At 46.3% G+C, this 26,737-nt stretch overlaps 1 protein-coding gene across 2 annotated transcripts in view; it reads right to left on the bottom strand.

Annotated features, from left to right (window-relative positions):
* Window positions 1-6,408: 6,408 nt before the first annotated feature.
* The window catches only part of SUFU (SUFU negative regulator of hedgehog signaling), a 178,221-nt gene continuing 157,892 nt past the window's right edge, over window positions 6,409-26,737 (bottom strand). For both annotated transcript variants that reach the window (XM_001369211.4, XM_007479094.3), the window contains exons 9-12: window positions 26,047-26,181; window positions 23,707-23,845; window positions 13,367-13,435; window positions 6,409-10,606 (exon numbers count right to left, since the gene is read on the bottom strand). In XM_001369211.4, the coding sequence (XP_001369248.1) occupies window positions 10,517-10,606; window positions 13,367-13,435; window positions 23,707-23,845; window positions 26,047-26,181 (433 nt within the window). In that variant the 3' untranslated portion in view covers window positions 6,409-10,516. The remainder of the gene's footprint in view (window positions 10,607-13,366; window positions 13,436-23,706; window positions 23,846-26,046; window positions 26,182-26,737) is intronic.

A 26,737-nucleotide genomic window follows, 5' to 3' on the forward strand; every position in this document is an offset into this window, starting at 1 on the left:
CCCCAGGAACAGACTGAGATAAGAGCTCCAAGGGGTCGCCCGGCCACAGCCCCCCGGGTCCTCCTCGGGCCCCGTTCTAGGCCCAGCTTCTTTCGGGGCACACTGTGCAGCCAGGGCCACGGGAGTCTCCTACAACATTCTAGGGGTTCGGGGGTTTCCAGGATAGTGAGGAGGGGGCTTACGTGCAGACCCACTCCCCCCCATCTCGGTCATCCTTCCCTCCTCCCCAATTCTCTAGCCCCAGGGAGGCGGGGGTGACTGGGCATTATAAGATCGAATTGACGCCTAGACAAGCAGGAGACCCCAGGTGGAAGCAGAGGCCACATGGTCCTAGGTCGGGGCCAGGTCCTAAGTATTATTGTGGGGGAAGGGGAGGGAAAAGGAGGTCTTTAAATCACCGCCCTTTTACACTGGTGCTCGCGCTATAAACGAGCCGGGAGGGGGAGGGGCGAGGGCCTGGTCCGGAAGTGCTGCCGCCTGGGCGCTCGGCCCCGCCCCTTCTCCGCCTCGTCCCGGAGCCTGAAGCTGCTATTGGCTTCACGACCACTTCCCCTCCTCTCGGTGCGATGTGCCCGCCGCCCTTGTCACGTGACCCGATTTCAGTAAGCTACATTGAGCATTCAGAGCATCTTAAAGTGATAGGTTTCCAGTTGCCGCTCTGTCAGTGCCTCTAGTTTGGTGTTCTTTTCCTAGGCGGTGGGGCCGGGAATCCTGGCATCCTAGGAGGGGCGGGTCATTCTATGAACCCTTTTGCCTGAATGCGGTTGATCGCTCCCTTAGCCACTCCCTCGCCTCCCTCCTCGAACCTCGAGGGAAAGGTCACTCTATCCCTCTCCACCATAGCTGGCTGGGGGCCCTAAATCTGGTGTAGGGTGCCCAGACAGAATCCTCCCCTGTGGGACGTCCGTCTCCTCGCCCCTCCTTCGATAGGCGGTCGCTCGCCGCCTTCCTTCTATCCAAATGAGAGGAGGGGTCTCGCCTTCTGCCCCCACCTCTGTTCCCCTGCCCAGGGATGAGTTTCTCGATTGTGGCTGCTTTTCTTCCCTGGGGGAAGTCTCTAGCCTCCTGTCCTCTTTTCCCTTCCATTCCCACCCCTCCTCTCCCAAAAACGTTTGCCCTTTTTTCTCCTCAATTAGGAGATCTTTTCCTATCCCGTGGGGTGGGGAGGCTGGGGGAGAAGAATGGATTCTACCTTGACTTATCCATACCCCACGGTTTCTCCTAGATCCTATTCAAGCTAGTCTATATGGGGTCGGTAAACTGTCTAGGATAGACCAGAAGACATATATTGGGTTGATGGGGAAAATCAATCAATAATGTCAGTAAACATTTATTAAGCCCCTACTAAGTCAAGGGTCTTTGAAGTGCTGGAGCTACAAAGAAAGACAAAAGACACTTCCTGCCCCCGGGGACATTAGGATCTAACGGGGAGACTAGCAAACAAGTATGAACAAGCTACATGGGGGATAAGTAAGAAATGAATGAGAGGGAAGGCACTAAAAATTAAGGGGGGTTGGGGTCAGCTTCCAATAGGAAAAAACTTGGAGGAAGCCAGGAAGTCATTGGGCAGAGATGAGAGCATTCCAGGCATAGGGGATAGAAAAAATGCCTAGAGCTGAGAGATGGAGTGGCTTGGACATAGAACAACAGGTGGACAATAGTAACTGGAAAGGTAGGAGAGGATTGACTAGGAAGGACTTGGAATGCCAAACAACAGATTTTATGTTTAATCCTGGAGGTGATAAGGAGACACTAGTTTATTGAGTAAGGTGGTGATGTGAGTGAACCTGCACTTTAGGAAATTATTTTGGTGTCTAAATGGAGGATATTTATTAAATTAGATTAGAATGGGCAGAGGAGGCTCACAAATCCCTGAACAGGCTATTTCAGTAGTCTAGGTATAAGGTGATGAGGGCCTGCAGTTAGGAATGGCCATAGCAGAGAAAGGGTAAGAAGAGATTCAGAAGCTGTTGCAAAGGTGAAATCCAAAAGGCCTTAACAACAAATTGAATATGGAGGGTGAGGGCACTCTGTGGCACTACCATTTACTTTGTGTTTAGCCTTGGGGTTATCTTTGACTTTTCACACTTTTTCATCTTTCAATTCCTATCAGCAACCAGGCCCTGATTCCATCTCTGCAACATTTCTCTCGAGTTCCCTCCTTTTGAAGAGTTCCACTGCCTCCTTCTGCCTCCATTGTTGGTACCCCCTTCTCCTTCAATCAATCTTCTTTAAATTCCTTTCAGAATAATTTTTATTATGTGCAGATCTGAGAGCCAGGGTAATAAGTCTGAAATTACTTGGTAGGTAATAGAGAGCCACTAGTGTTTTAAGGATTAACATCACTAATTTGGCTCTTGGTTACTCCCATTATTCTGACAGACAGTAGCATCTGGTTCTTTGGCTATGGCAGCTCATTCACTGATCTTGTCATGTCATTCCTCTGTTCAGAAATCTTCAGGGGCTTCTTTATTGACCACAGAATAAAGTTCACACTCTTCTTGTCTAGCATTCATGTCCCTCTCCTCTATCTTTCCAACCTTATCTAATATTATTCCCCTCTACACATTACTCTTCAGTCCATTTGCCTCCCAAACACCTACTGAATCCCTTCCTTTGCTCACTCTTTCCTACCCTTAGAATAACCTTCCTCCTCTTTGCCATGCAAATTCCTACTCACATTTTATAGCTGCACTCCTTTAGGAAGCTTTCTCTGTTTGTCGTCCTCCCCTTCAGAAACACTTTCTTCAAACCTTAGCACTCTGTCGTTCTGTAACTTTAATGCACTTAACCTGTAAGGTAGTGCATTGGTTAGGTTAGTTTGGTATGAAGAAACATAATGTTATCATGGGAAATTGCCCTCCAGACAATACCCTAAATAGGGTCCCTTGTCCCAAGAACTAAAATTACCACATCCTTATTTATGTACTGATATAAGGATATGTTATCTCAAAACTTCAGGTTTTACTGACCTGGGTCACAGGCTGACCATATGTTAAAAAAGAAACATCTGGGACTAAGATTGATGTCTTCACTTTTGATGACCCCCACCCCTAGCCCCACTATATAAACCAGACCAATGCAATGTTTGGGGTCTTCTGCTTCTTATGGAGGCCCAAGCTATAGCTTGAATAAAGTACCTCTTGTGTATTGCATTACTGTGTGTGTCTCCTCCTTGGAATCTGAACCAGAACCAGACCGAACAGGTAGGTGGTCATAATGATAAACTCCTCAAGGGCAAGAGTTATCAAATCTTTTCCTCCCCCCCATTGTCTAATAATTGCTGAATGCTCTAAGCACATAATAAATTTTAGTTGTTTTGTAAGAAGCAGAAATAAGACTCACATCTAGGTCTCCTGGATTTCAATTCAGTGTTTTATAGCATTATTCTTCCATAGGAACCCTTCTACAAATCTTTCTTCATTCCCCCACTCCAGGACTTCTCTCCAGCTTCCCTGAAAGCAAGGCCTAAGTCTTCTCTGTTTGTAGAGAATCATAGCTAAGCACAAACAAGCCCCAGCACACCAGCTACTTGGGAAAATGTATGAAGCTGGTCTTTCTTCCTTAACCCCAATTCCAGGTCCTGAGGACCCTTTGGTCAGAAGAACAATGGTACCCAGCTATTGAGGCTGAATGGGACCTGGAGAGGTCATCTAATCCATTCTCCCATCTCTGAATAGGTCAGCACTAGTTAGTGCATCCTGTTTTTGAGCCCAGCCCAATTGCTCAAGCAAAGAATGTAGATTCTGGGGTAAAGACTAGGGAGATTCTTACTGAAAGAGGCCCTCTTCCTCTGTGGTTACATGACATCCAGGATTTTTCTTACCATACCTGTACCACATGGTTTGGATGAGGAAACATGTTTCCGGGGATCTGGCCTTTTATTCCTGAGCTCCTGGGATTAGGGTGGTAATCAAACAGAAAAGAGACAGGATTTCTGTCTTCTACTTTCTATTTCCCAAGACTTGTCCCTCTAAAATCCTTCTTCATGGAAAGGACATCCAAAGGGGAGATATCTGCCTAGATAAAAATTACATATTGGTACCTATTATTAAAATATTTATAGTATTAAAAAAGCTGAGGTGGAATGGATATCAGTCCAACTCCCTCAATTTAAAGAGGACCCAGAAGACTGACCAGAGGTTAAGTGATTGCCCAATGTCCCAAAGTAGTAAGTGCCAGATTTGGAATTCAGACCTATATCCAAGCCCAATACTCTTTCCATTATACACTATGGGTGAAAGCCCAAAAAACATGATTTCCCTGTCTCCACCTCCATCCCAGATTCAGGGCAGAGGGCATAGGGAGGGGAGGCAGGCCCCTGTGAAGGGAGAGGTACCTTCCCACCAATGATTGACTAATCAAGGGGCCTGAACTCAAGCAGTCTCCAAAAGAAGGGTTTCCTTGATCTTCTTCCCTTGTGGCTCCTCAGCAGCCTCGCTGATAGGGTAATGGGACCCAGGCCTTGGTCAGGACCGGCCAGTTGTCCTGTTGCTTTCCTTGGGGCAGAGAAGATGACTAGCATATTGCCCCTTTATTTCCAGTCTGCAGAAGCCATCTCTCTTCCGAGTTCTGCCTTTACCTGTCCTTGTAGTTTCCCGACTTCCTCCTCTCCCTTTCTCTAGGGACATTTGCCCCTGTAGTAAATCATTCAGTCTCAGCCCACCCGGCTGTTCCTCTCCCAGCTCAGCCACAGCTGCTGCAGCTGCCCCAGTCCCAGCTGGACCCAGCTGACTCATTTTCCGCTCACATTCTCCTTCTGGTCAGGCCAGTTTGGCAAATCTCTCCCCATTCCCCCGCCCTATAGCTCTGGGAGGCTCTAAGCCCCCTTGGCACCTTAAGGAATGCATGAGGTTCAGGATCTCCAGGAGGAGACATCAAAGCCAGGAAGGGCTCCAAACCTGATGGAACTAGCTTTTCTCCCACCCTGGGGTGCCTTCCCCTAAAAGACTGAGATTGGGAGGGGGATGGGCTGTGTTCAGGGCCAGACACCCACCTGTCCTTCCTCCCTGCTCCCCTGCCAGACAATCCAGCTTAGCTCTGAGTCAGAGGAGTACCCCCCCACACACACAATCACCCTAGCCTCAGCCCCACATGTGTGCCAAGAATCTGATGTGGAAGGGCAACATAGCCCACAGAGCCAGGCACTCTCCCCCTCTGAACCTGCCCAGCTCTGTTGGGAGGCTCAAGAGGATGCTCAGAAAGGGCATGGTTAGGTTTTCAGGGGCTAATTCTGGGTGCCTGAGGGACCCTAGGAGAATTAACTTTAGTTCCAGTCCTAGGCATAGTCCCTCCCCATTCCCTTCCCTCTGCTGCCTGAGGGACTGAGGGGCCCCAGCCAGGGACCTGCCCAGCAGCTCTGGGAGCTGGTCTGCCTGCTGGAGTTCATCAGTAGGTCATGGGTAGAGGGGGAGGTACAGGTCTGATTGTGGGGAACAACCCCCTCCAACTCACCCCCCTAATATGGCCACATTCTTGAAGGGAGGTAATAAACAGAGCTGGAGATTCCTCTGAAAGAAGCAGTTGGTTAAATCACCCAATCAACACCTATGTCTTAGCACCTGGATCTTTGGTGCTATGCCTCCACCATTCATATATCACCCTCCCCCACAAAGATAGGTCAGCTTTCCTCCACTTCCACCTCGAAATGAGGAAGGGAGAGGTCAGAATACGACCATGACAAAGACAGGGTTCCCTGGACTAAAAATCCGTCTTGGCTGGAAAGAAGCTTGTTTTCCTCAGTTGCTTGTCCCTTCTAAACTGGCTTCCGAAGAAGAGAGTGGGGACAGATACCAGGGCTACTAATGAAGGACATGCCCAGAACTAAGGTGGCCCAGGAGGGAACCCAGCTGAGCCTGGAGGATGACTACTCCCCACAGGAGCCCCTCTCTACAAAGGGACAGTACCCCAATCTTTAAGACCAAGAGGCCAGATCCACCAATCCTCTCATGGGTCTTCTTCCCATCTCCTACTTTGGGCTGGGAATGTAGCTTCCTGGGAAAAGACCTACTCTACTACTCCTCCCTTGAATTTTTTTTCATCGTTCCTTGCCCCACATATTGGATGGGCTTTTCTTCTAGGGTTGAGCTTGGTCAGAGAGGGTCTGCTCCCTACTCTTCTCCAGACATCATAGGAATTTACAAGCACTGAGCTGGGATGGAGACAAATTATTTTGTGTGACATGAAAATTATCAGTTGAGTAATGCTCCCCCTACTCCTTTCTGTATCCCAAAAGGTCCTGAGGGGGTCTTTCCACTGCCCCTCAGGGTGATCCTCAGCTCTACTATTCCATAGCTCAGGGACACAGTGGAGCCACCTACCAATCCCCTGGGATGTAAAAAAACTCAGTTCTGGCATGGCTTCCGTTCCACCCCTGCCCAGACAGAAAGCAGCACAGGACAAGAGGAGTTCTGCAAACATGTTTAATGCACTTAGATTACACTGAGGGAGAGGGGGTGGGAAGGAAACGGTTTCAGTGAGTCACCGAAAAAAGTCTTACAAAAGTCCTGGCCTGCCACAGTGCCCAGGAACCAAGTCACCACTGACAATAGAAACTAATACAAAAGATTAAAAAAAAAACTCTGCTCAAAGCAGCTTTCAGGTTTTTGTAACAAAATGAGAAGTTGAGTTCCAAAGTGTCCTGACCCAAGGCAGGACTTAGCACTTCCCTTTGGGCACAAGGTCCTCTCAGCCAGAGAAGAAAAAGAGCCTAGTTAAAAAAGCAGAGAAAGGGGGACTCCCTCACAGTAGAGTGTCAAGAGTTCAGCTCTCCATCAAACTTCAAAATTCAGGTCAACCACAGTCTTAGGTCTGTCTCTTTTCAAAAAGTGCTCTAGCCTTTTCAGATCCCTGAGACCTCTCCCCACTCCTCTCATCTCGTTCCTTGGGTCACCCCTTTGGAAAGAGAGACAAGGCAAGATTGGAGTGTTCTTTGATGTAATATGATCGTGGTTGGATTTCTATGCTCTGACCCAGAGAGGTGGATGTGAGGATTCTTTAGCCTCTAAGGGGTAGGTGCCCATCAGTGATAAGTGACAGTGACGTGTGTTGCCCAAGATTTTGAAAGCCTCTGTATCCTGTAAGATTTTATTGTCATCTGACTAGAGAGCCATCAGGGTTGTAGATCCTGGGGAGCTCTCCCTTCTCCTGAAAGAAAGAGGCTACCATAAAATCTGAGACATGAAGAGAGGATAAGAAAAAATAGTCCTAATGGGACAACTGAAGAATCAGCCCCAATGGGAGGGACCCTTCCTTGGAGCTAAGAGAGTTCAAAGTAGGAAAAGGAAGAGCAACATTACCCAGTTCAGGATACAAGTTCCTGAGAGTTTCTGCCTGGAGGATGAGCCTTCAAAGTTGAAGGGAAAGCTGGGTCAACAAAGAGCTACATCAATGATCCCTGTCCCACTCTTCCTGAGAATCCTGAACAGGAAAATCACAGAGATCACCTAAATTGTAATTCCCTCCTAACTTCCATCAAGAGAGAGACTAGAACCAACACAAAGGCAACATGCACATGTATATCCATGTATGAAAAGTACTTTGCAAAAGGCACATGAAGTCCTGGGCCCAAGAGGGGCAGTTCTGATAGGAAGGGCAAGATGTGTCTATGTCCACTGGTCCACCAGATTGAGCTTTCTGGGCAATGTGTATTCTTCCATGCCACCTTCCCTGAGCTAGGTTATTCTTTACATTGTTCTCCTGATTCACACAGATCCCTGATACTGATATCCATTAATCCCAAACTTCCTCATGCAGTATAACCTGGTGCTTTTGGCACCAATGGAGACTTTGGTTTAGACACCTAACCAAACTGAAACTAGGGGCAGGTGGAAAGGACCCTGGAGAAAAGGGGGCATTGGGATCTCTGTCTAGGGCTTAGAGAGGCGTGACCCATCAGGTTGGAAGCACCTTTCTTCCCCTTCTATGAGGCAGAGAAGTAAAAGAATTGAAAAGGGATAGCTAATGGTGGCAGCAGAGGAATCAGAGGATGAGTCAGAAGCTACTCAGGGCTAAGGCTATCAACATTTTTTTTTTCTTGCAAAAATCCTCCTGAGAAGACCAAAGAACACTGCTGGAGTTGGAGACATTAAGAAGGCAATCACCAACAACCAGCGGAGAAGGGGTACATGGGATGATGATGGAACCTTGAAAAATGGGGGTTAGAAAGTGCAATACACACATTTTTCATGAATGAAAGTTGGACCTCATGCTAAAGAACTCCTAGGCCGGGGTGGAAGAATATGTCTGGGAAATAACCCCAGAGAAGGGCTGGTTTGTCTTCATACCTAAAACTCATTAACAGTCCACAAGAACATGCTTAAGCTTAAGACTATACCATAATCATGTTGGGAACCATTAAGAAAGGGTTAGGATCTTGCAGGCTATTTAATGTCAGCTTTTTCCTCTGTTCTTTGGCACCAATTTTATCTCTTCCATTTCCTAGAGAAGCGCTCAAGGCAATTCTTTGCCTAACTGGGCATCAGAGGGGTTGTCACCTCTTGTGCCAGCTTTCTGTAAGACATGATTGATGTTATATCCCATGGTGTGTTTCTCATGTTTATGGAGGTGTATATTGATTGGATGGTGCCAGAAATTGTCCCTTAATTCCATGGTTAAAACAATTTCATTCAGAACTGGGCTGGAGATAGGGGAGGAAACTTAAAGGGGGCCTTTGAAGGCCAGAATTGAGTTGGTATCCTTGTTGATGGCAGTGGGGTATCCTGATGCAGGAATCATGAGAGGATGATAGGTCAGGTCTTTGGAGAATGATAAGAGAGAGAGGACTTGTGATGATTAGTCAGAGATAAAGGGAGAGAAGGACTAGAAAAATGGGGGGAAAGAAGCCAGAGACATAAGGAGATAGAGGCCAGGGATATATGAGAAACCAAAACTATGTGAGTGGGAAAAAGGCCAGAAATGAAGGGGGAGAAGCCAGCGATTTAGGGGGAAGAGGAACAGAAATAGGGGGGGGAATACTAAAGATACAGAGTAAGACCAGAGGATGTTAATGGGAAAGAAGTCAGAAATATAGTGGAAGAAAGAAGCCAGAGAGGTAGAGAGAAAAACCGGAGATGAAGGGGCAAAAGAAAGAAGTATAGAAGACAGAGGTAGAGGGGGTAGAGATGGGTAGGAATAAAGAACAAATAAAGGAATATCGGGAGAAGAGGTGGAATGTGCTGTTACAAATGATAACGAGACAGATGTTGGAAGTTTTATTTTTCAGCTTTTAATAAAGTAAAAATTCCTAGAGCCTGGAGCTGTTGGAGCCTGAGGGAAGATGAGATCAGAAAGCAGGGAGGAGAGAGAATGGGGATGTAAGAGGTCACACAAACCCTGAGCTAGCTGGAGGTGGGGGAGGTGCCTTCAGGGGCTGAGACTCTCCCTCTCCTAGGCCGGCCCCAGTTAGGAGTGAGAAGCCCACTGAGAAGGCGAGGCTGATATCTTCTCCAAGTTTCCAAGAGTCTGGGCAGTGCTGGCTGCAGTCCTCACGCCTCACAGGCGCCAGTTTCAGGCCAAGGGGCTCCCTGAGGCTTCTAGAGCCCAACCCACCTGGCAGAGAACACAGCCTTTCCTAGTTAGGGCTGGGCCAGGGCCTACTCTCGAGTTAGGGGGTCTCTGTCTCCTGAGACACAGCTTCACCCCTGTTCTACCTAGATGCCTCCTGCTTCTGAACACCCACCCAGTGGATCAAAATGGCTTATGAGCTGGTGAAGAAAAGTCCTGTCCAAAAGGCCCTACGATAGCTATTCATTGGCAGGCAAACAAACACTAAGCACCTTCTAGTGACATGGCTGGGTTGGGGGATATGGAAGGGGGAAAGGCTAGGTATTCCCTGCCCTTTTCCAAGAGGAGAAAGTTCAACTTGAAAACCAGTTCCATTTAAAACAAAACCAAAACCAATATTCACGACATCTTCTAGACACCTTTGTGGAACAATTAAATACCATATGGTTTCTAAAAAATAAAATACAAAAACAAAACAAAAACAAAAACCCAAACATACTCGGAGGAATTGTTCTGTAGCCAGGAGGAATTTGACTAACAAAAGGTTTCCAGAGTCAGGAGGAGCCAGCGCATTTAATCTGTGGGTCTAGGGCTCTTCCCCAGACCTGCAGAAGTGGGCAAGCATAGAGGAGTGAGGTCAGACAGCTTGTGGGAAAGTCAGGGGTCCTAGAGCCACATCCCCAAACCAGAACCAGAAGTGGAATGAAGAAGTCATTACCCACTTGTTTGGTCTGGTGGGACCTGAGCTGGGCTGGAACAAGGTCTCATTCACTCATAATGGGCCTGGAGTGGCCTGGCCCCCAGATAAGAGGTGAGGTGGAAGGGAGCCGGGGCCAGGGTCAGTCAGGCCCTGTTTACGCACCCCATTGTGGGCTGCAGTAGCTGTGCAGTAATCCTCTCTCTTTTCCTTTTATTTGCAGGAATCGTTTTTACTGCAATCATTACACTGTTGAGTCACTTGGGAGCTAGGCCGGGCTCTCGTGGTCGTCTGAAGGAAGGGGCCGAATCAGGGCTAGTGCAGTGGGCTGTCAAACACAACGTCTGGTAAAATGGAGACTTTCAGTTTCTTTTCTGGCCAGTTGTACTCTTTGGGAAGTTTGAACTGTGAAGGAGAAACAAAAACGAATAAACACGGTATATTCACTTAGTAGAACTCACTGTCCTCTTCCTGGGATCCAAGTAAAGACAAACTGGAACAAGCTAAGCCTTCATTTCACTTGCGCCCCTCCAGCCTAGGTGACCCGTTTCCTAAGAGGGGCACTCCAGAGCAGAGAGGAGAAAACAGCCACCTGGGAACATAACTTCAAATGCCAGGTAGCTGGATTTCAAGTACGCTCCTCCCCCAATTTTTCTTCTGCCTGGTGCAGAGGAAATTTTGGGACCCCTGGCTTGGCCAGACTGGCATATCCGAGCTTGGCTGAATTACTCCACCCCTGAACCTCAATTTTCCCATATGTGTAAAATGAAGGAGTTGGGTTATCCTTAAAGTGCCTTGGGCAGCCAAGCCTCCAACTTGAGCCCTAGGGAGAATTTGAGGATTCCCAAGACCATTCCTTTTCTGTTCTGACATCATTTACCAGAGATAGTTACAGGCAAGTTTCCTAACCCCTCCTTACCCACCCATATCTCACTTCTCTGGGCCTACTCTTGCCACAAGCATGGAAATTCCCATTCAGAGTGTGAGGCTTAGAGCATCCAGATGTTAGGGTCTTGGCCTTCCTGGCTACAGTAGTTTTCGTAAATGTAGAAAGGAGGTTTCTGAAGCTCGATCCTACAGCCTCTGTTACAGATGAGGGAAAAAGGTCTCCAAAGAAGAAAAGTCCCTGGCTTCCTTCCTAGGCACCCTGTCCTTCTGTCCTGCCTTCCCTTCCCATAAAAGTCAGTGAGGGGGTGGTATTAAAGGCCCCAGGAGTCTAGCGCTGCTCCTGAAGGAAAGAGTTTCAACCGTAGCCGTTTCTCCACCTTTCCCAATTACATTCCAATCTTTTTTTGTTATTTGGCCAATAACTATCTCTTGGAAATTAAAGGATCAGTCATTTCCTCCTTTAAACAGAAGGTTTCCCGAAAAAATAGCACATTGGATTCTTCAGGAAACTTCACATAACACCACAGATTGGCCCTATGTGGGTCTTACTCAAGTCTCAAGGAGATTCAAGCCAAGTCAACTGCTTGTAATAGAAAGGAGGCAAGGACTGGTAGGGTTCAGCTTGCCCATTTCTGGGGTTGGAAGATATGAGTGTGAAGCCTCTTGGTCCTTAATTAGATTAAGGAGGCCCATGTTATTGGTGAGAGTGGGAGAGTAGTGAGGGGAAGGTGAGAGAGAGGAGGCAGGGTGTAGGGGAAGACTCTGGTCAGGAAAGTAAAACAGAAAAGGGCTATTTTTGGTGACCTACTTTCCTAAGCTCCCCCCAGCTCCCTTTTCTCCTTTCCATACCATCACATTCTCCTTCCCCCAACACCCAGCACCCACTCTCAAAGCTAAAGTTTGGCCCTGTGCCACTGTGTGTGAGTGAGTTTGTGTATGAACATGAGTGTGTAAGTGCCTGTCCAGAAATGTTTCTGGGCAGCTGTCTTCTGTCTCTTTGACTGGACACCCCAGGAGCACTGGCCTTATGCTGAGCCCTCGGGATGATGACCTTGTGTATGTGTGAAAGAACAAACTCACTTAAAGTAAGTGCATCCCTGGGGTGGAGGGAGGTCACTATTGTATTGTATTATCTGTAAAGTAGTAACCTTGGAGACTTCCCAGTCACCTAAACCTAGGATTAAAAGCCCTGGACTGGAGAGCTATGAGACCTCTCCAGGGCCTGGGGGAACCCCAACAACTTTTCAAACATTAGAGAGAAACGTCAGAGTTAAAAAGGTGCCTAACTGGCTGCGCTCCGACCTCAGTCCTGAGAGAAGAAACTCTGTTTCTGGCAGATGCTCTGGGTGGGACCTGAGCCTCAAGGAAAGGTAACTGAGGGATCTTTGCTTTAAGATTCCAGTTAGGGAGGACTGAAGTAGGAATTATTCTATCTGGATGCTGGAGGATGGACAAGTAGCATTCTCGGTATAGTGTGCGCGCGTGCGTGCAGTGTGAGTGTGAGTGTGAGTGTGTGTGTGTGTGTGTGTGTGTGTGTGTGTGTGTGTGTGTGTGATGTTAATGTGATTTTAACCTGGGCATTAAGGCAGATAGAGAACCAAATCCCTCAGAGGTGCTTTTCAGTGGGAGGGGAGAGACTACAGAGGGAGGATGGGAAGGGACTTTCCAAGATGAGGTAAGTCTCTCCAAATGAGAACACAGTGAAGGCTGAGGGAGGGGAAAGAAAAAAAGGATTATGGGCTCTTCTGTTGGAATAGGTGTGGAGTCCCAGGGGAATAGGCTCTGGGGGGGGGGGGAGGGCCCAACATAAGCCTCTTCTTGGGATTTTGGGAGCAAAGATTGGTAGAGACCAAAAATGTGGGGAGAGTTCACAAAGGAAGGGAGGCAATAGTGAAAGTAACTACTAGGTGGGCATTCTGACAAAAAAAAAAGTGAGTCCCCCAGCAGCCCACCGGTGTTTCTAAATGGAATACTATCTGGCAACAAACTCATGCTTTCTGTTCACAATCGGCCAGTTAACAGCAGGGACTGGAAGAGTGAGGAGCAGTGTGAAAGACTGGTCTGGCTTTTCAGTGGGGGCTGGTAACTTAGACAATTTGCAGGCATCCTTACAGTGGCCTGGGGCTGACTAATGTGGGGGGAGAAGGGGGAGTGGGGGATGGGGAAATTAGGAAAAAACCAAACTGAACCAAGCTATTTAACTAAGGGTCTCCTCAGGCTCTTCTTCCCTGCCCCCTCCTGGATAAAGCTTTCATAGAGGGATACAAATAAGCTTACTTCCTCTGGAGAAGTCAAATCTTCTAAGTCTTCCAGCATTTTTTCTACAAATTCTTCAGTCAACAGAATCTGGAAACAGAGATACAGGAGTTTTCAGTTGTTATATTTGGGGGTTTATCTGATTGTCAGCAACAGATTCTCTTGCCCACAGAGAGTCCATTTTCTTCCATTTGAGGCCTCTCACTTGGGGTTCTCTTTTCCCTTTGCAAGACCTGCCTCTGCCCCCCCACCCCCCTTTGAGTCAGTCATCTTTCTAAATGTGCTAATAGGGGAGAAGCAGGGAGACTGGAAGGAGGTTTCAGGAACAATGGAAGAAGGCGAGACCTAGCAGGGCTTGGAGTTGACAAAGCAAGTCTGGTTTTCCAGCCACTGGCTAGTAGTTGCTAATGTTAGTTCTAGGAAGGAGGAAGATGTTTGTTCCTTAGGATACCTGCACTCAGTGATGCAGCCAGAGTGAAAACAGATGCACAAAGCTCCTTCATTTCTCCCCATCCCTTCCCCCTCAGGCCTGCCTTATCTCCTGACCCCAGTGGTCTGGTCTGGGTCTTGCTTCCTGGGCACACAGGAGGGAGGGCTCAGCAGAGGCAGAATGAGAGCTCATTCATTTCCTGGGGACCAGGGCTGCTAACTTCTGAGGCACCTTCCTCCCCTGAGGTTCTGTGATTCTTGTGCAAAGGCCTGGGGCTTAAACTAGGTGATCTCTAACGTTCCTTTCAGTTCTATGTCTTAGGGTCCTTGCCCAGCTTTCTGTATATATATATATGTAAAATGTTTCTGATTCCCATGACTACCAAGGGCATTGCCCTCTATTAGTTGTACAGACCACCCGTGTCCAGGTTATCTGGGACCACTCCCTCTCCCTTGGTCACTGGGTCCTGTCTGTTTTCCATGGAAACATCTCTTGTACCTGACATGTCCCAACTCCCTTTCCTCTCTGCTCCCATTGCTACACCCTAGCTCAGGCCTGTATTATCTCTCTCCTGAACTACTGACTGCATCAATCTCCTTGATGTTTTCTCTGCCTCTAGTGACTTTCTATAGTCCATTTTACAAAAGGTACCAGATACATTTTTTAAAGTATCGCTTCTGATCACATCAAACTCTATCTCACTTCTTTCTACCACATCAAATCTACTTTCATCTCCTACCACCTACTAAAGTGCACACTGTTCTGGCCAGGCCAGTCTCTTGTACATGGATGTGCCATGCTTATTCCCATCATCATATCCACATTCATATTATCCCCTCAAACTTACATATCCTTCAAGCTCTGGCTTCAATGTTCCCTTCTCCAAGAAGCCTCCCCTGATTATTTCAGCCCTGACTGATCTCTCTCTTCTCTGACTTCCTATATTAATTATGTCCTCTATTACAGAATCTAGCGATGAAGCACATATGATCTTACATTACAATGTGGGTATATTCAGATGCATTAGTCCTATTAGTTACCTTACTAGATGTGAAGCTCTCTAGAGGAAAGAGAGGGAGCAGAAATCAAGTTCTATACTTCTGGTTTCCTCCTGCTGGAACTTCCTATATGGGTGCTTTTGGAAAGGGCTGAAAGGTCTTTGAGAGGTAAGGAAGAAGGGGAGTTCCATTTGTGAAATTAGTTCAGATATAGACATGAGAGGTTTACTTCAGGATGATTGGGGGAAAAAAATACAAAGGGTCTCAGAACAGGAAGACTGACATAGTGTCCTTCATCATAGGAGTAGCAGGCTGGCTCAGACCTTACGTGGGAAGATAATGAAAGGAGATGCCTTTTGCCAATGGTCAAGAGAACAGACGGAGCCAGGGCTGAATGTGAAGTATAAGTCTCCATAACAACGGGAAAAAGAGAAAGCCCAAATGATACAGTGGATAGATCCCTGACCTCAGGATGTAAGGACAGTGGCTTAAGATATACTTATGGTGTAAGAGATAAAGGGCACATCCTAAAAGGAAGCCTTGGCAGATGGGATGGGAATACCACCAGAAAAGGGGATTTTTCCAGGAGGTTCTAACATGCCCTGATTCCACCTGAAGGAGGCCCATCAGAAAGTGCAACAGTGAAGGATGTGGCATAAAGGGGAGAAGTAGGGAAGGAAGTATGGTGGGGGAAGGAAAGACATAAGGAAGGAGGATTATGGGTCCCAAAGAGAGAAGAATACAGAAAAGACTCACTGAGAAAAGCATAGGATTCTAGACACTATATATTTTCATCATATTTTGGAGAGAAATGCTGGGTCTTCTGCAAAGACTGAAATTAAGTAGAAACCCCAAGGAGTGAGGCTATGATAAAAAACAAAAAACAAATAAACAAACAAACAAAAAAACGCAACCAAGGTCATTTTCTAAACAGAAGACTTCTTAGATAATTATTCAATGCCTGGTCACCCAGCAAATAAGGTTCTTTTTTCTCTCTGGGACCTAATTGCTACTTCTATTTTAGCCTGAAACTATTTTCTTCCCAAGAGCCCATCTAATGTCCTGTTAGAGGTCCCTGACCAGAAGACTCCCTGAACTAAACAGGACCTTTTCTAGGCACCTAAGGCCCTTGGTTAGCCTCATATGTGGTATTGCTGCTCTAAAGCTTCCTCATGCTTTCTAAGCCTGCCATTTCTGTAAAAACCCCTAGTTTCTTCACAATTTTGCCCCCAAGCCCTCAACATCATCAGACCCAGTGGGTGGCACAAAGGTCACGTTCACATTTTTATACTTCCAGCTCTGACTTCTCAGACAAAGGCTAACATATGCAATGGTGTGCCTAAACCCCAATTAGGTACAATTACTCCTGCTCAGTCAGACTAGGGTTACTCCCCAAATACATATGATTTCTGTTCGGAGAGTTTCTTGGCATCACACCATGCTAGAATGCTAAGGACACAGAAAGAGGGTCATATGATTATCATTAGTCAGGGAGACCGGTAGGAACTCAATTGAGAAAAATATTTTCAGTTGCCCCAACCACCCTCACCTTGCAGGTCACCCTTAGCTATGTTGAATCAGGCAGACTCCTGTGCTAGTAACTGCCATTTGGACCCATATCAGTTCAGAGCAGGTCTGGTACATATGTAGTCATGTTCAGGAGACTTGGATGGAGAGAGTGAAGAAGCTATGACCTTGCTTTTAGGACAGAAACCAGCAATCTCAGGACCATCTGAGTTGTGTTTTATACTAAGGCTAGAGAATGAGAACATGAGGGTAGAAGGGGGAAAAGAAATCCTCTTAAGTGTTTTAGCTTCCCCCCAACCAATTGTTGTTATCATTGTAGTGCTAATAATTACCAGTTCTTGCTGAAAACTACACATTATTTTAAAGTATGTGGTATAATTTTTTTTTTAAATTACATGATGTGCATAGTAAGGGTGAAATTCTCAGCAAAGAAACATGACAGACTGTCATAGCTCTAGGCACCTCATTTAATTTCCTTTGGGAGTTAAACCTTAGAAGCTCAGATTGAACAAATAGCCCCTGTTCTTTGTATATTTCAGAACTGGGTCTGGAGAATGTTAACAGATCTTATCAACAGGGCACCAAAGATAGATAGCCATGATGGAGCAGCTTAGGTGCTCTCCAAAGAGTAACAGACTGACTGTTGTGATACCACTGTGGGAAAAGTATGTGCAGTCCTGGGGCCAAATGAAACCATTATTAGTTTGCCATGCTTGGAGCTAGCTGTGTTTGCAATGGATGTTGCGTGAAATCTGGCTAGTCTGAGGATGGATGATGACCTGGTCTCGGGCATCTTTTTTATGTCTGAGGGAAAGTACTGCAGGGAAGTGTAAAGTGAATCCAATGGTCAGAACACTCCCTACTTACTAGGCCTAGGAAACGCTCTGCTTGCATAGTATATAGTTGTCCTATTCCATTTTTGGTATACCTATACCAGTAAAGGAAGGGGTCCTAGGCTTTTGGTGATGAGCTGGGGACAGGTACACCTCTTATTTCCTAATTTCTTTTCTGTCCCACAACCCCTTTCCCCCTAGTGTTTCTGATGTGTAGTTGGGCAGAATGTTAAAAACCAAACAGTGAAGGGTAGCTAGGTAGCACAGTAGACAGCACACCAGACCTGGAGTTGGGAGAATCTGGGTTCAAATCTGGTTTTGGACATTTTCTAGCTGTGTGACCCTGGCCAAGTCACTTAACCCCAACTGCCTAGTCCTTTCTTTAAACTTTCTTTCACTATTTAGTATTGATTTTAAGATGGAAGGTAAGGGTTTAAAAAACAAACAGTGGTTTCCCAGAAGGAAACAGTGGCTATTGAAGGTTGGATCTCCTAGTCAATCCATTGTCAAGGAAATAGTTAACTCCAACAGGGACCTCTGCTTCATGACTGCTAAATTTTGGTGTTGAAGACAGACTCTTGTTATCTATTCTGGGCCTTGAGTGTTGAAGCACATATGTTCGAAGGGGTGGAGAAAAAGAGCCAAATGAACCCTAATAAAACCTCCTGGTCAAAGCAGGGTTCCTCGCCTTGCAGAAGTGTCAAACACTGGCTATCGGGTGTGGTCTGAACCAGAGGAAAATATAATTGGGAAATATTTAACAAAATAAATAAAAATATAATAAAAACAATAATAATGTTAATATTAGTTTTCTAAGATGATAGTTGGCCTATATAGATATATGTGTATGTATGTATGTGTCAGGAGCCCCCCTTTTCTATTTGCCTTTGATACCACTGCTCTAGAAGGTAGTCTTAGGCCAGCTGAAGGATTGGGCTGACTGTAGCACCATCAACTTTTTAAAAAATAGTTCAGCTGGGGTAGAGGGAAGGTAGAGAGATTTTGTGGTTCTCCCACAGGTTCAGGCCATAGAAAAGGCTTCAGTTCCTGGCTGTGGCTTTGTCCCATTAGCCCAGAAAGTGACATCAGCACAAATCACGTGCTTGGTGACAAACTGGTTGGCCGAGAGAATAAAAAGCACCCTGCACGCTCACTCCTCATAGCTGGGAAGTTCTAGAAATGAACCAGAAAAGAAGCCACATATCTTTCATCAGTGCCTACCCTGGGCAAGCCTGGCTGTGCCGGGGATCCTGGCGAGGCTGCAGGAGGGAGCACAGCTGCTGCTGATTTGACACCGATTCAAACATTTGTGGTCAATAATATTTCTGAGTCTGCAAACACTGCCTGACAATGCCCACTCCTTCCCTCCTGTTAGACAATCCACACTTTGTCCAGGGGCTTGTTTGCTTTAAATGTTGACATGTTCTTGTTTCCCAACAAGTTTGGCTGTTCCCCTCCTCTCCCCCTTCTTTCAGGGAAGGAAATGTGCTTTTTTTTTTTTTACTCTTCACAGAGCCTGCCAAGGAGCTGCTTTTGTACATGCAGCCATAGATGTGGGGGAATATTTCAATTTGCAACAATGATAGAGCCCCCCAAATGCAAACTGAAGCACCCCCCATCCCCTTTCACCAGGACTGGCCCAGGCTCCTGCAAGTAGGTAAGTCTACTGGGCCTCATGTTTCATTTCCTGTTCTCAGTAGGTGGTAGAAAGTTCACTGCAGTGGCCATTAGGCTTCAAGTACTCTGGGCTGCCTGCACTATAAAAAATAAGATATCAACAACTGTCTAAAAAGAGTCCAGTCTTTCCCCTTCCACTGGAAGCAGAAGCCAGAGCTCAGAGGCCCTTGTTGCCACAGATCTGTGAGGCAGTCTGTTGCTAGGGGAAGAATTTCCTGGACTTTTCTTTTCACTTCATAGTGGAGAATCCAAAGGTTTCCAAAGGACCCGTACATGTACTATAACCCAGTTTCCTGACTAGATACTGGCTTGTGTGCCTTGGATCAGGGCCTTCCAAAGTTATCTTTGGAACCTATAAGTCAGAACCAAACCAAGGGATCTGAATCTCCAATCTGGCCCAATATAGCCCACTTCATTTCTGTAGACACACCAGCATCCAATTTCTAACCTATTTCAAGTGAAAGGCCTCTGAGTCAATGTTTGGTAGGAAGTATTTAGGGAAGGGGGTGAGGGGGGAAGAGACACACTTGTGCAAGCTGCCAAACATTACATGACTTAAAAATCTTCACCAAAAATTTTTTTTTAAATGCTGGTAAATTTTTATTGTGTGAGAGGATATGAGCTGATTTGACCTTTTGGGCCAAGAGCTCCCCTATTTCAAATATTGATTCCCCAGTGATAGTACTAATGCCTCCTCTTTGGGCCAGCTTCGCAAGCAGAAGATTTAGAGGGCAGCCTGGAATGGGAGTCAGAGAGAGACACTCATAGGGTTTACAGCTTACATTCTAGAGGGGCTTTCTCCCTCTCTGTAAGGGCCTTCAGCTGGCTGGAGAATCTATAATCTTAAAATTGTCCAAGGTGAGGCTGAAAAGTATGGCAAATGAGAGAAATGAGAGTCAAGAAGGAAGCCTGCCCCTCCTCAGGTATAGGTTACATGTTCTCTGTGGCTATGTCAATTAGAAGAGTCTGTTTCATACTTCCTGCCACTGCAAATACTGCTTCACTTTCTGGAACAGGCAGCAAGTGGACACTAGCCTCTAGGTGTCAGGGAGAAGTAGCAGAGATAATGTGGGGAAAGACAAGCACAGGTGCTCAGTGGGGGCCAAGGAGGCAGTGTGATTTGTGGGATAGGAGTGTCAAGCAGAGCGTGAAGGTGGAGAGATTGGTTCTGTGACACTCTCTTTTCCTACCATTTTTGAGGCCTCCAAAGAGGCTTCTTCAATAGGGACTAATGGGCTATTTATGCCTCCTCAAAATCTCTGCTCCTTTTATCATCCTCTTCTAGGGCAGTGATGGGAAGACTCCCTTGTTGGAAACTTCATTGTGTCTTTTTCCTAGCAGATAACAGACCTGGGCTAGGAGCCAAAGCAAGATGCCAAGACTAGGAGAAGCTCCTTCCAAGTCTTAGAGGCTGATGCAAGAAAGTTATCCCTTGGCTCCTCCCAATTCAGTCCTAAGTAGCAAAGGAAGATTCACAGCTAAATGAAAAGGCAGCTTTTTTCTATTTACCTGATGCACTGTGTAGGTTCTTCCAGATTCTAGGAGCCTGAGAATCTCTTTAAAATGGCCTGGCCAATTTGGGAACTGTCTCCAATTCTTCTCAGTATTGACAAGATATCTGGTCCATCTTTGCTCAGAGCCCTAGAGACCACAGCCCTAGGGGGGGTAGGGTAGTCAGTGTATGTTTCTGCCCATGGGGGTGGAGGACCATTGACTATATGCTCATTTGTAACTGCAGGCCCAGCACCCAGAAGCCCAGCAGAGTATCTGATAGGATCAGTCCTATCCAGGGCTATCCAGTTCTATCAGGCATCCAGGGCTCATCTGCAATGAGTAGAATGCATGAACCTGGAAGTGATTACAGCTCCAGATCGCCACAATGTGAGTTTGCAGTGGCAGCAACAGTAAGATCCTGTCATGACAAATAAGGATTGCTTGGTTTGGGGGAGGACTAGGGGACTGACTAGGAACTGGGCTGGGGAAGATTCTGAAGGTTTCCCAGGGCTCCTGAGAAAGAACTAGAGAAACAACTCAGAGCCCAGAGAGTGCTTAAGAGAGAGAGCGCATGCCAGTCTTCCCTGGGAGCTCCCACGTGAGCAGGCCCCTGTGGCGGACCACACTAATGAGTCCAATAACACAAGCCTTTGATTAAGCAGCTCTGAGCACAGCAACTTTATTGAAATACAGTGAGGCGAATGGGTTCGTTCCCACCACTTCCCCCGGGTTCCCAGGGCAACGGCCCACTATTGGGGAGCATGTATAGCAGTGTCAGTGAGCCCTGTGTGCCCAGACCCTGCTGAGGGGGCTGCCTATGAGTGACTTGGGAGCTGGGAGAGCAAAACCTAGCACTGGTTCCTAGAAACCAAAGAGGGTCATCTGCTTTTCTCACCTCTAGTTCTCCCTAAAGTACTGAGGGCTATACTTAAGGGCTAGCCATGTTTGAATATTCTATGGCTCCAGCCTAGCATCCCCACCACAGCTGGGTCTCTAGGGCATTTTGAAAGCCCTTGAACCCCAAAGTCCAAACTTCAGTTGCTCTCTTCATCTGGCTTTGTTAAATGACTGAGGGCCAGGGAATGAGCCTTAAGAAAATAGAAGTCAGAGGAGTACAACCTGTGTGCCAGCAGTTATTTATGATACATTCTCAATTAGAACAACCAAGGGAAGCCTGGGCAGTGTCTGGAGGACTTAAGTCCCATTCCCTGTTAGAAGACAGGGGCAGCACCTGCCTCTTCCCCTTCTTAGCCACAGAAGTGGTTTGGGGGCTATGGGCTTTATTGGCCTGGAAGCTCCCCTGCTGCTAAGTAAAAAAAAAAAAAGCATTGGCTGAATTCTGAATACCAGTTTAGAGTCAAGGGCTCTTTCTGAAGTGTAACCGAGTGAAACGTGTTCCCATGTTCGGAATACCCAAATCCATTCTCTCCCGAGAAAGTTTGTTTGAACCTTTAATACATATTAATGCTATCCTGAGGACATTTCTGCTGAGACCTGTCAGCACGCATCATCTGCTGGGAATTATGAATCATTAACTCTCAGAGGCTGGGGCTGTGCTGGTGTCACACAGATTCTCTCCAGCACCAGGCCTCCCCTCCCCCAGGACACACACTCTGCCCAGGGAGGGGGAGGAGGCCCTCTCCTTCCCATTCTCCACTGAACAGCAGAGGAGTCCCTCTCACATGGGGGAAATGGGGAAGAGGAGCAGGCCAGGAGCAGACGCTTCCACTTGTATGCAGGGCTCATTTCAAGTGTTACACTTCAGAACCTTTGCTACAGTAACTATCAACACCACAGAGACAAGAAATCTAATGTTACCAAGTGGGACTTTAAAAATGTATTTATAACTTTATGGTTCAAAGTAATTTTGTTATGAAACAATGTAATAATGACTGTGGAAAAAGGCAAGATAATTTATGGAGCACAATATCCCTGAAGGACTAGATTCAATTTCTACCATGGCTTGGTCTGTACTGTGCAGTAGGATGTCCTCTGTTTTCTGTTTGTTTTAATTAAAGGTTAGTGGTTTTTTAGTGGGCGGGAGCATAGAGGAGAAGAAATTCTGCTGCCAGCTGAAGCACACACATATAGCATACATATTTATTAAAGAAATATTAAAGACACCCCCCCATCTTAGTCATCTTAGTCAATACAGATGACCTCCTAAACCAGTAAATTTCTTTTTTCCTCACTGATTTATCTCCAAATGAATGAGACATGAGTCTCCCATGGTCGCTCCCCACTCCAAGTAACAATAACTGATATACCTGACATAAGCATAGTGCTTTCCAGCTTACAAAGTTTTAGAGAGGATATGATTTTCCTCCTCTATTGATAGAGAGGTGTGACTTCCCATGTATCCCACCTCCCAACAGTTCTCCAATGGCTCTGGAAGTATGACAGACCAAAAAGACAATAAGTTAAAAATATGAGAGAATTTAAAGGTGGAAAGAGAGAGGGAAAGAGGACATGTAGGACGACAGACCCAGCAGCCTCTCATTTCCTACTGGTGGCCAGTTCTCAAGAGTCTTGGAGCTTTGCACCCCCAAGAAAAAGGTGCCTAAAGGAATGATCACCTTCAATTACACCAAGCAGATTCCTTCTTTGTGTACCTGGGTTCAGACCTGGGCCCACTAGCACAATTGGTGCTAGTGAGAGAGACAGAGAGAGAGACAGAGAGAGAGACAGAGAGAGAGAGAGAGAGACAGAGACAGAGACAGAGAGACAGAGACAGAGACAGAGAGAGACAGAGAGAGAGAGAGAGAGAGAGAGAGAGAGAGAGAGAGAGAGAGAGAGAGAGAGAGAGAGAGAGAGAGAGAGAGAGAGCGCTAACATAATTGTACCTGGGCCACAGAACCTGGCTCTGTTTGGTCCATGCTTGTGGTTTCAGATAAAAGTCCAGGGAGATTCCTGCAGATGTGGGGCACAAGTGATTCATATGCCAATGGAATGATGGTTCACTATTTCCCTTAGGACTCCTAAAGCACAGAGTGCATTCTGTTTGCCCAGATTTAAGGGGGAAGTTCAAATCTGTGAGGCTTTTCTGGACACAAAGTAAATGATGCTGGAGGGGCTTGGACAGAGCAGCATGACTGGGCTGGTCAGAAGCATAGCTGGTTCTATGGTGAGATACCTGCAGGACCTTCATCCTCTAGAATAATTTCCACTTGATACTGGTGGTATAAGGGCTGTTCACTAGGTAAGGAATGACCTTCTTTGAAGTTACCCTCAGATAATACCCACTGTCTTAGGGTACCCTGTGAGAAAGAATGCCTGCCTGCTGTCTAAGAAAAATAACTTGCCACCAGATCCTCTGAAATAAGAGGCTGCTGAGAGCCAGATGAGGAGAAGAGGGCTTTGGACATTGGAAAGGAGGGGAGAGAAGAAAAAAGGCCTTCTCACTTGTAACCAGGGTCCATGGGCTGCATATGGATGCTCTTCAGTGGCAAACGCGCCTTCCACACCCGTTGATACAAATGTGATGGCTGTATCCCCTGTAATACTCTTATATGTAAAGTGCCGTCCATGTAACAGTCTGCCCCTGTGAGGGACAAATAAGGAGACAGTGAGGAGAAAGGCTCCTGAAGAACAAGTCCCAAGATGGATGAATGACAGTGCCTTTGGGGAACTATTAGGTATTGTGTACCTGCCAAAACATCCCTCCAAATGATTGGGAAGGAAGTGGAGTCAATATGTTTCTTCTCTACTTTCAGAGGCAGGAACCAAATTCTGCCAGGGGTCTTTAAAGATAAGCTCTTTCTTGGTACTTCTCTCAGCTTCATTCTTCTAAGGGATTCTAAAGGCCTCAGAGTCACCAAATATCAGAGATGAGAGGGCCAGAAAGTAATCTAGTACAATCCCTTCAACTTAAAGTTAAAAGCTGAGGCAGAAAGAGGCAACAGGACTTGCCCAGAGTCTCTGTATAAGTAGGTAAGGGGGAAAGGGGGGAGAATTAGACCTGTGAACTTATGCTGGCAGTCTAATGTGTTAGGCCTTTACCACTATACAAAACTTGCCCTCTGTGCCTATATCTGCACCTGCCTCCCAATATTCTCACTATAAAAATCTTTGCTACAACATCTGGCCTGGCATCTGAGTAACCAACCCAAGGAGTTCAAACAGAGTACTGTGTGAAAGAGGCTCTCAGTAAATATTTGTTGAATTAAAGCATGAATGAATTTATGGTGGTTAAATGTTAAGTTATTCCCAATCCATATCCTTGACAATCCACAGGGTGAAAATGAGAGTAAAATAATAGAATAAATATCACTATTTGAAAAAGAAGTGAACTCCTGCTCTTTCTTTCCTCACACTGCTCTGAATTAACCCATCTCCAAACCAAATGTTCTGAGCCAAGTCCAAACACAAGAAGCCTTAAAGGAAGTAGTCTTTCCTGGGTTTGGGTTCTGAATTTGTATAAGCCTACCCCCCACTGGTACCCATCCAAGCTCCATTTATTGAGATGCATAAGGCCTTTAACTTACAGAGTATGATGGAAATTCCAAATTTAAAAAGTTTCTATCCCAGACCTCTTCCATTCACCCAGCACTAAAGTGCCCTAGCATGGAGGGAAGGGAAGAAGTAAGAAAAACGGAACTCCACTTTTGGATCACTATTTCCTGAGTAAGGGAGTTATTCTTATAAATTTTTATGACATCAAACCCAGGGCTGAACTCCAAAGGGCCGTGGAAAAGCCCAGCTGCATCAGATTCTGTCTTCTACATTGTCCATGGGACTTGGAGTTGAGTTCCAACCACAGAATTTGTTTTTCTGGTACTGATGTGAGTGGCAGGAGGGCCACAGCTGAACTTATTGGCCCCAGATTAAGCCTACAGCTAGCAATGGAGTTAAACTGGTCATTTTGCATTAGAAGGTCAACAAGAAGAATGGACCCCAATCCCCCAGGATACCTTGCCCCATGATAAATGAGTGCTGGAAGAACTGCCATTCTCCCCAGGTGAGGATTTAAAAAACTGATCTCTGGAGAAACTTGGCTTCCTTGGCTGGACAGCCAGCCACTCCTAAATTACTGGGCTGATCAACAGTTTTCCTGGTCAACTACTTTAGCTTAGAGAGAGGTCACTCAATATCTCTTAGCTTTTAGAGTCTATGAGATAACTACTACAGGTAACAGATTGAAGGGAATAGAGGTGGAAATGCTAAGGAGGTGGTCTAATGGTACCCTTCCTATAGCCCAAGGGAGTGTCATGGTTGACATGAGCTGAGATAGAGAAGAAGAGAAGAAGACTCTTCTTGGTAACAATGCCTTAAAGAGGTTAGTCTCATCTTCCTACAACTTCTTCCCATCTATGTTAGTGAAAGGTTTAAAGGACACTGGTAAGGGGGTTTGGGTAGAGCGGAGTTTCCAACTTAGCATCACACTGTATGGGAGAATTCCTAAGACATGACCTGGTGCAACCAGTTCTAGGATCCAAAGACCACACGTTTCTCTTCACACACACATTAACTGAAGCTTCAAAAAGAGTCCTCCACTCCCAATCCCTGAAATTCAGGCTGTTCCCAGCCCTGTGGGCAAGAGGCAACCTCACTGGGAGAAATGTGTGTGCCAAAGGCTGATGGTTTCTTGAGTGTTTTGGATCACATTTCAGATTGCAGCAGAGTCTGTGGGGGTTTGGGAAAGGATGGAGAAAGGGGATGTCCTATGAATGGAAGACCGCCACCTGGGGACCAAACTGGGGCACTGCAAGCCTGATTAGAGGGTCTGGTCCGCTTCTTGCTCACCTCAGACAAAGTGGAATTAGTGCTCCAGACTCCTGGTTGAATTTCAGATGTACACTCTCAAGCTGCCGTGTGCGAATTAGCTCATGGGGAATAATAGCTGCTGAGCTCTCGCTTTCTAAACTGTCCTTGCGACTCCTATGAAACAAACACAAATTCAGCACAAATTAACACTGGCAATTTCAGAATTTCATGGAGAAAGGAGGGATAGGCAAGGTCGCTTCAAACTGGATGTAAGTCAAATCATACGTATAATGGCTTCTTGTTGGGGGTAGAAAGAAGAATCCAGGGGCTGTTGACACAGTTTGGACTTGGCTTCAGATTGGGCCAAAGTGGCCACTAACATTCTCCTCTAGACCCCACTGAAAGCTTTTAACAACTTCAGACTCCATTTCACCAAGGTCAGGATGAGAGTGCACTGTTATACTAAATTCTCAGAACTTTCTTCCAGTTAACCCCTAAGTGGCAGGGACACAAGTCTTGACTCTGAGTACACAAACCCTTTCTGCCTTTGCTCTCCCCACCCACAATGGGCAGGGACCTGCAGCAACATAAATATCCCTTAACTGGCCAGAAAATGACATATAATCCTCAATGTGGGAGAGGAAATGGGGCTCTCTTCTGAGAGCTAGTGAGGATGAGGTACCTCTTGTTGGGCAGGACAACTTTGGGGGTTAAATTCAAAACAGCAAAA

Source organism: Monodelphis domestica, chromosome 1 (assembly GCF_027887165.1).
Source record: "Monodelphis domestica isolate mMonDom1 chromosome 1, mMonDom1.pri, whole genome shotgun sequence".
NCBI classification, from domain to species: domain Eukaryota; kingdom Metazoa; phylum Chordata; class Mammalia; order Didelphimorphia; family Didelphidae; genus Monodelphis; species Monodelphis domestica.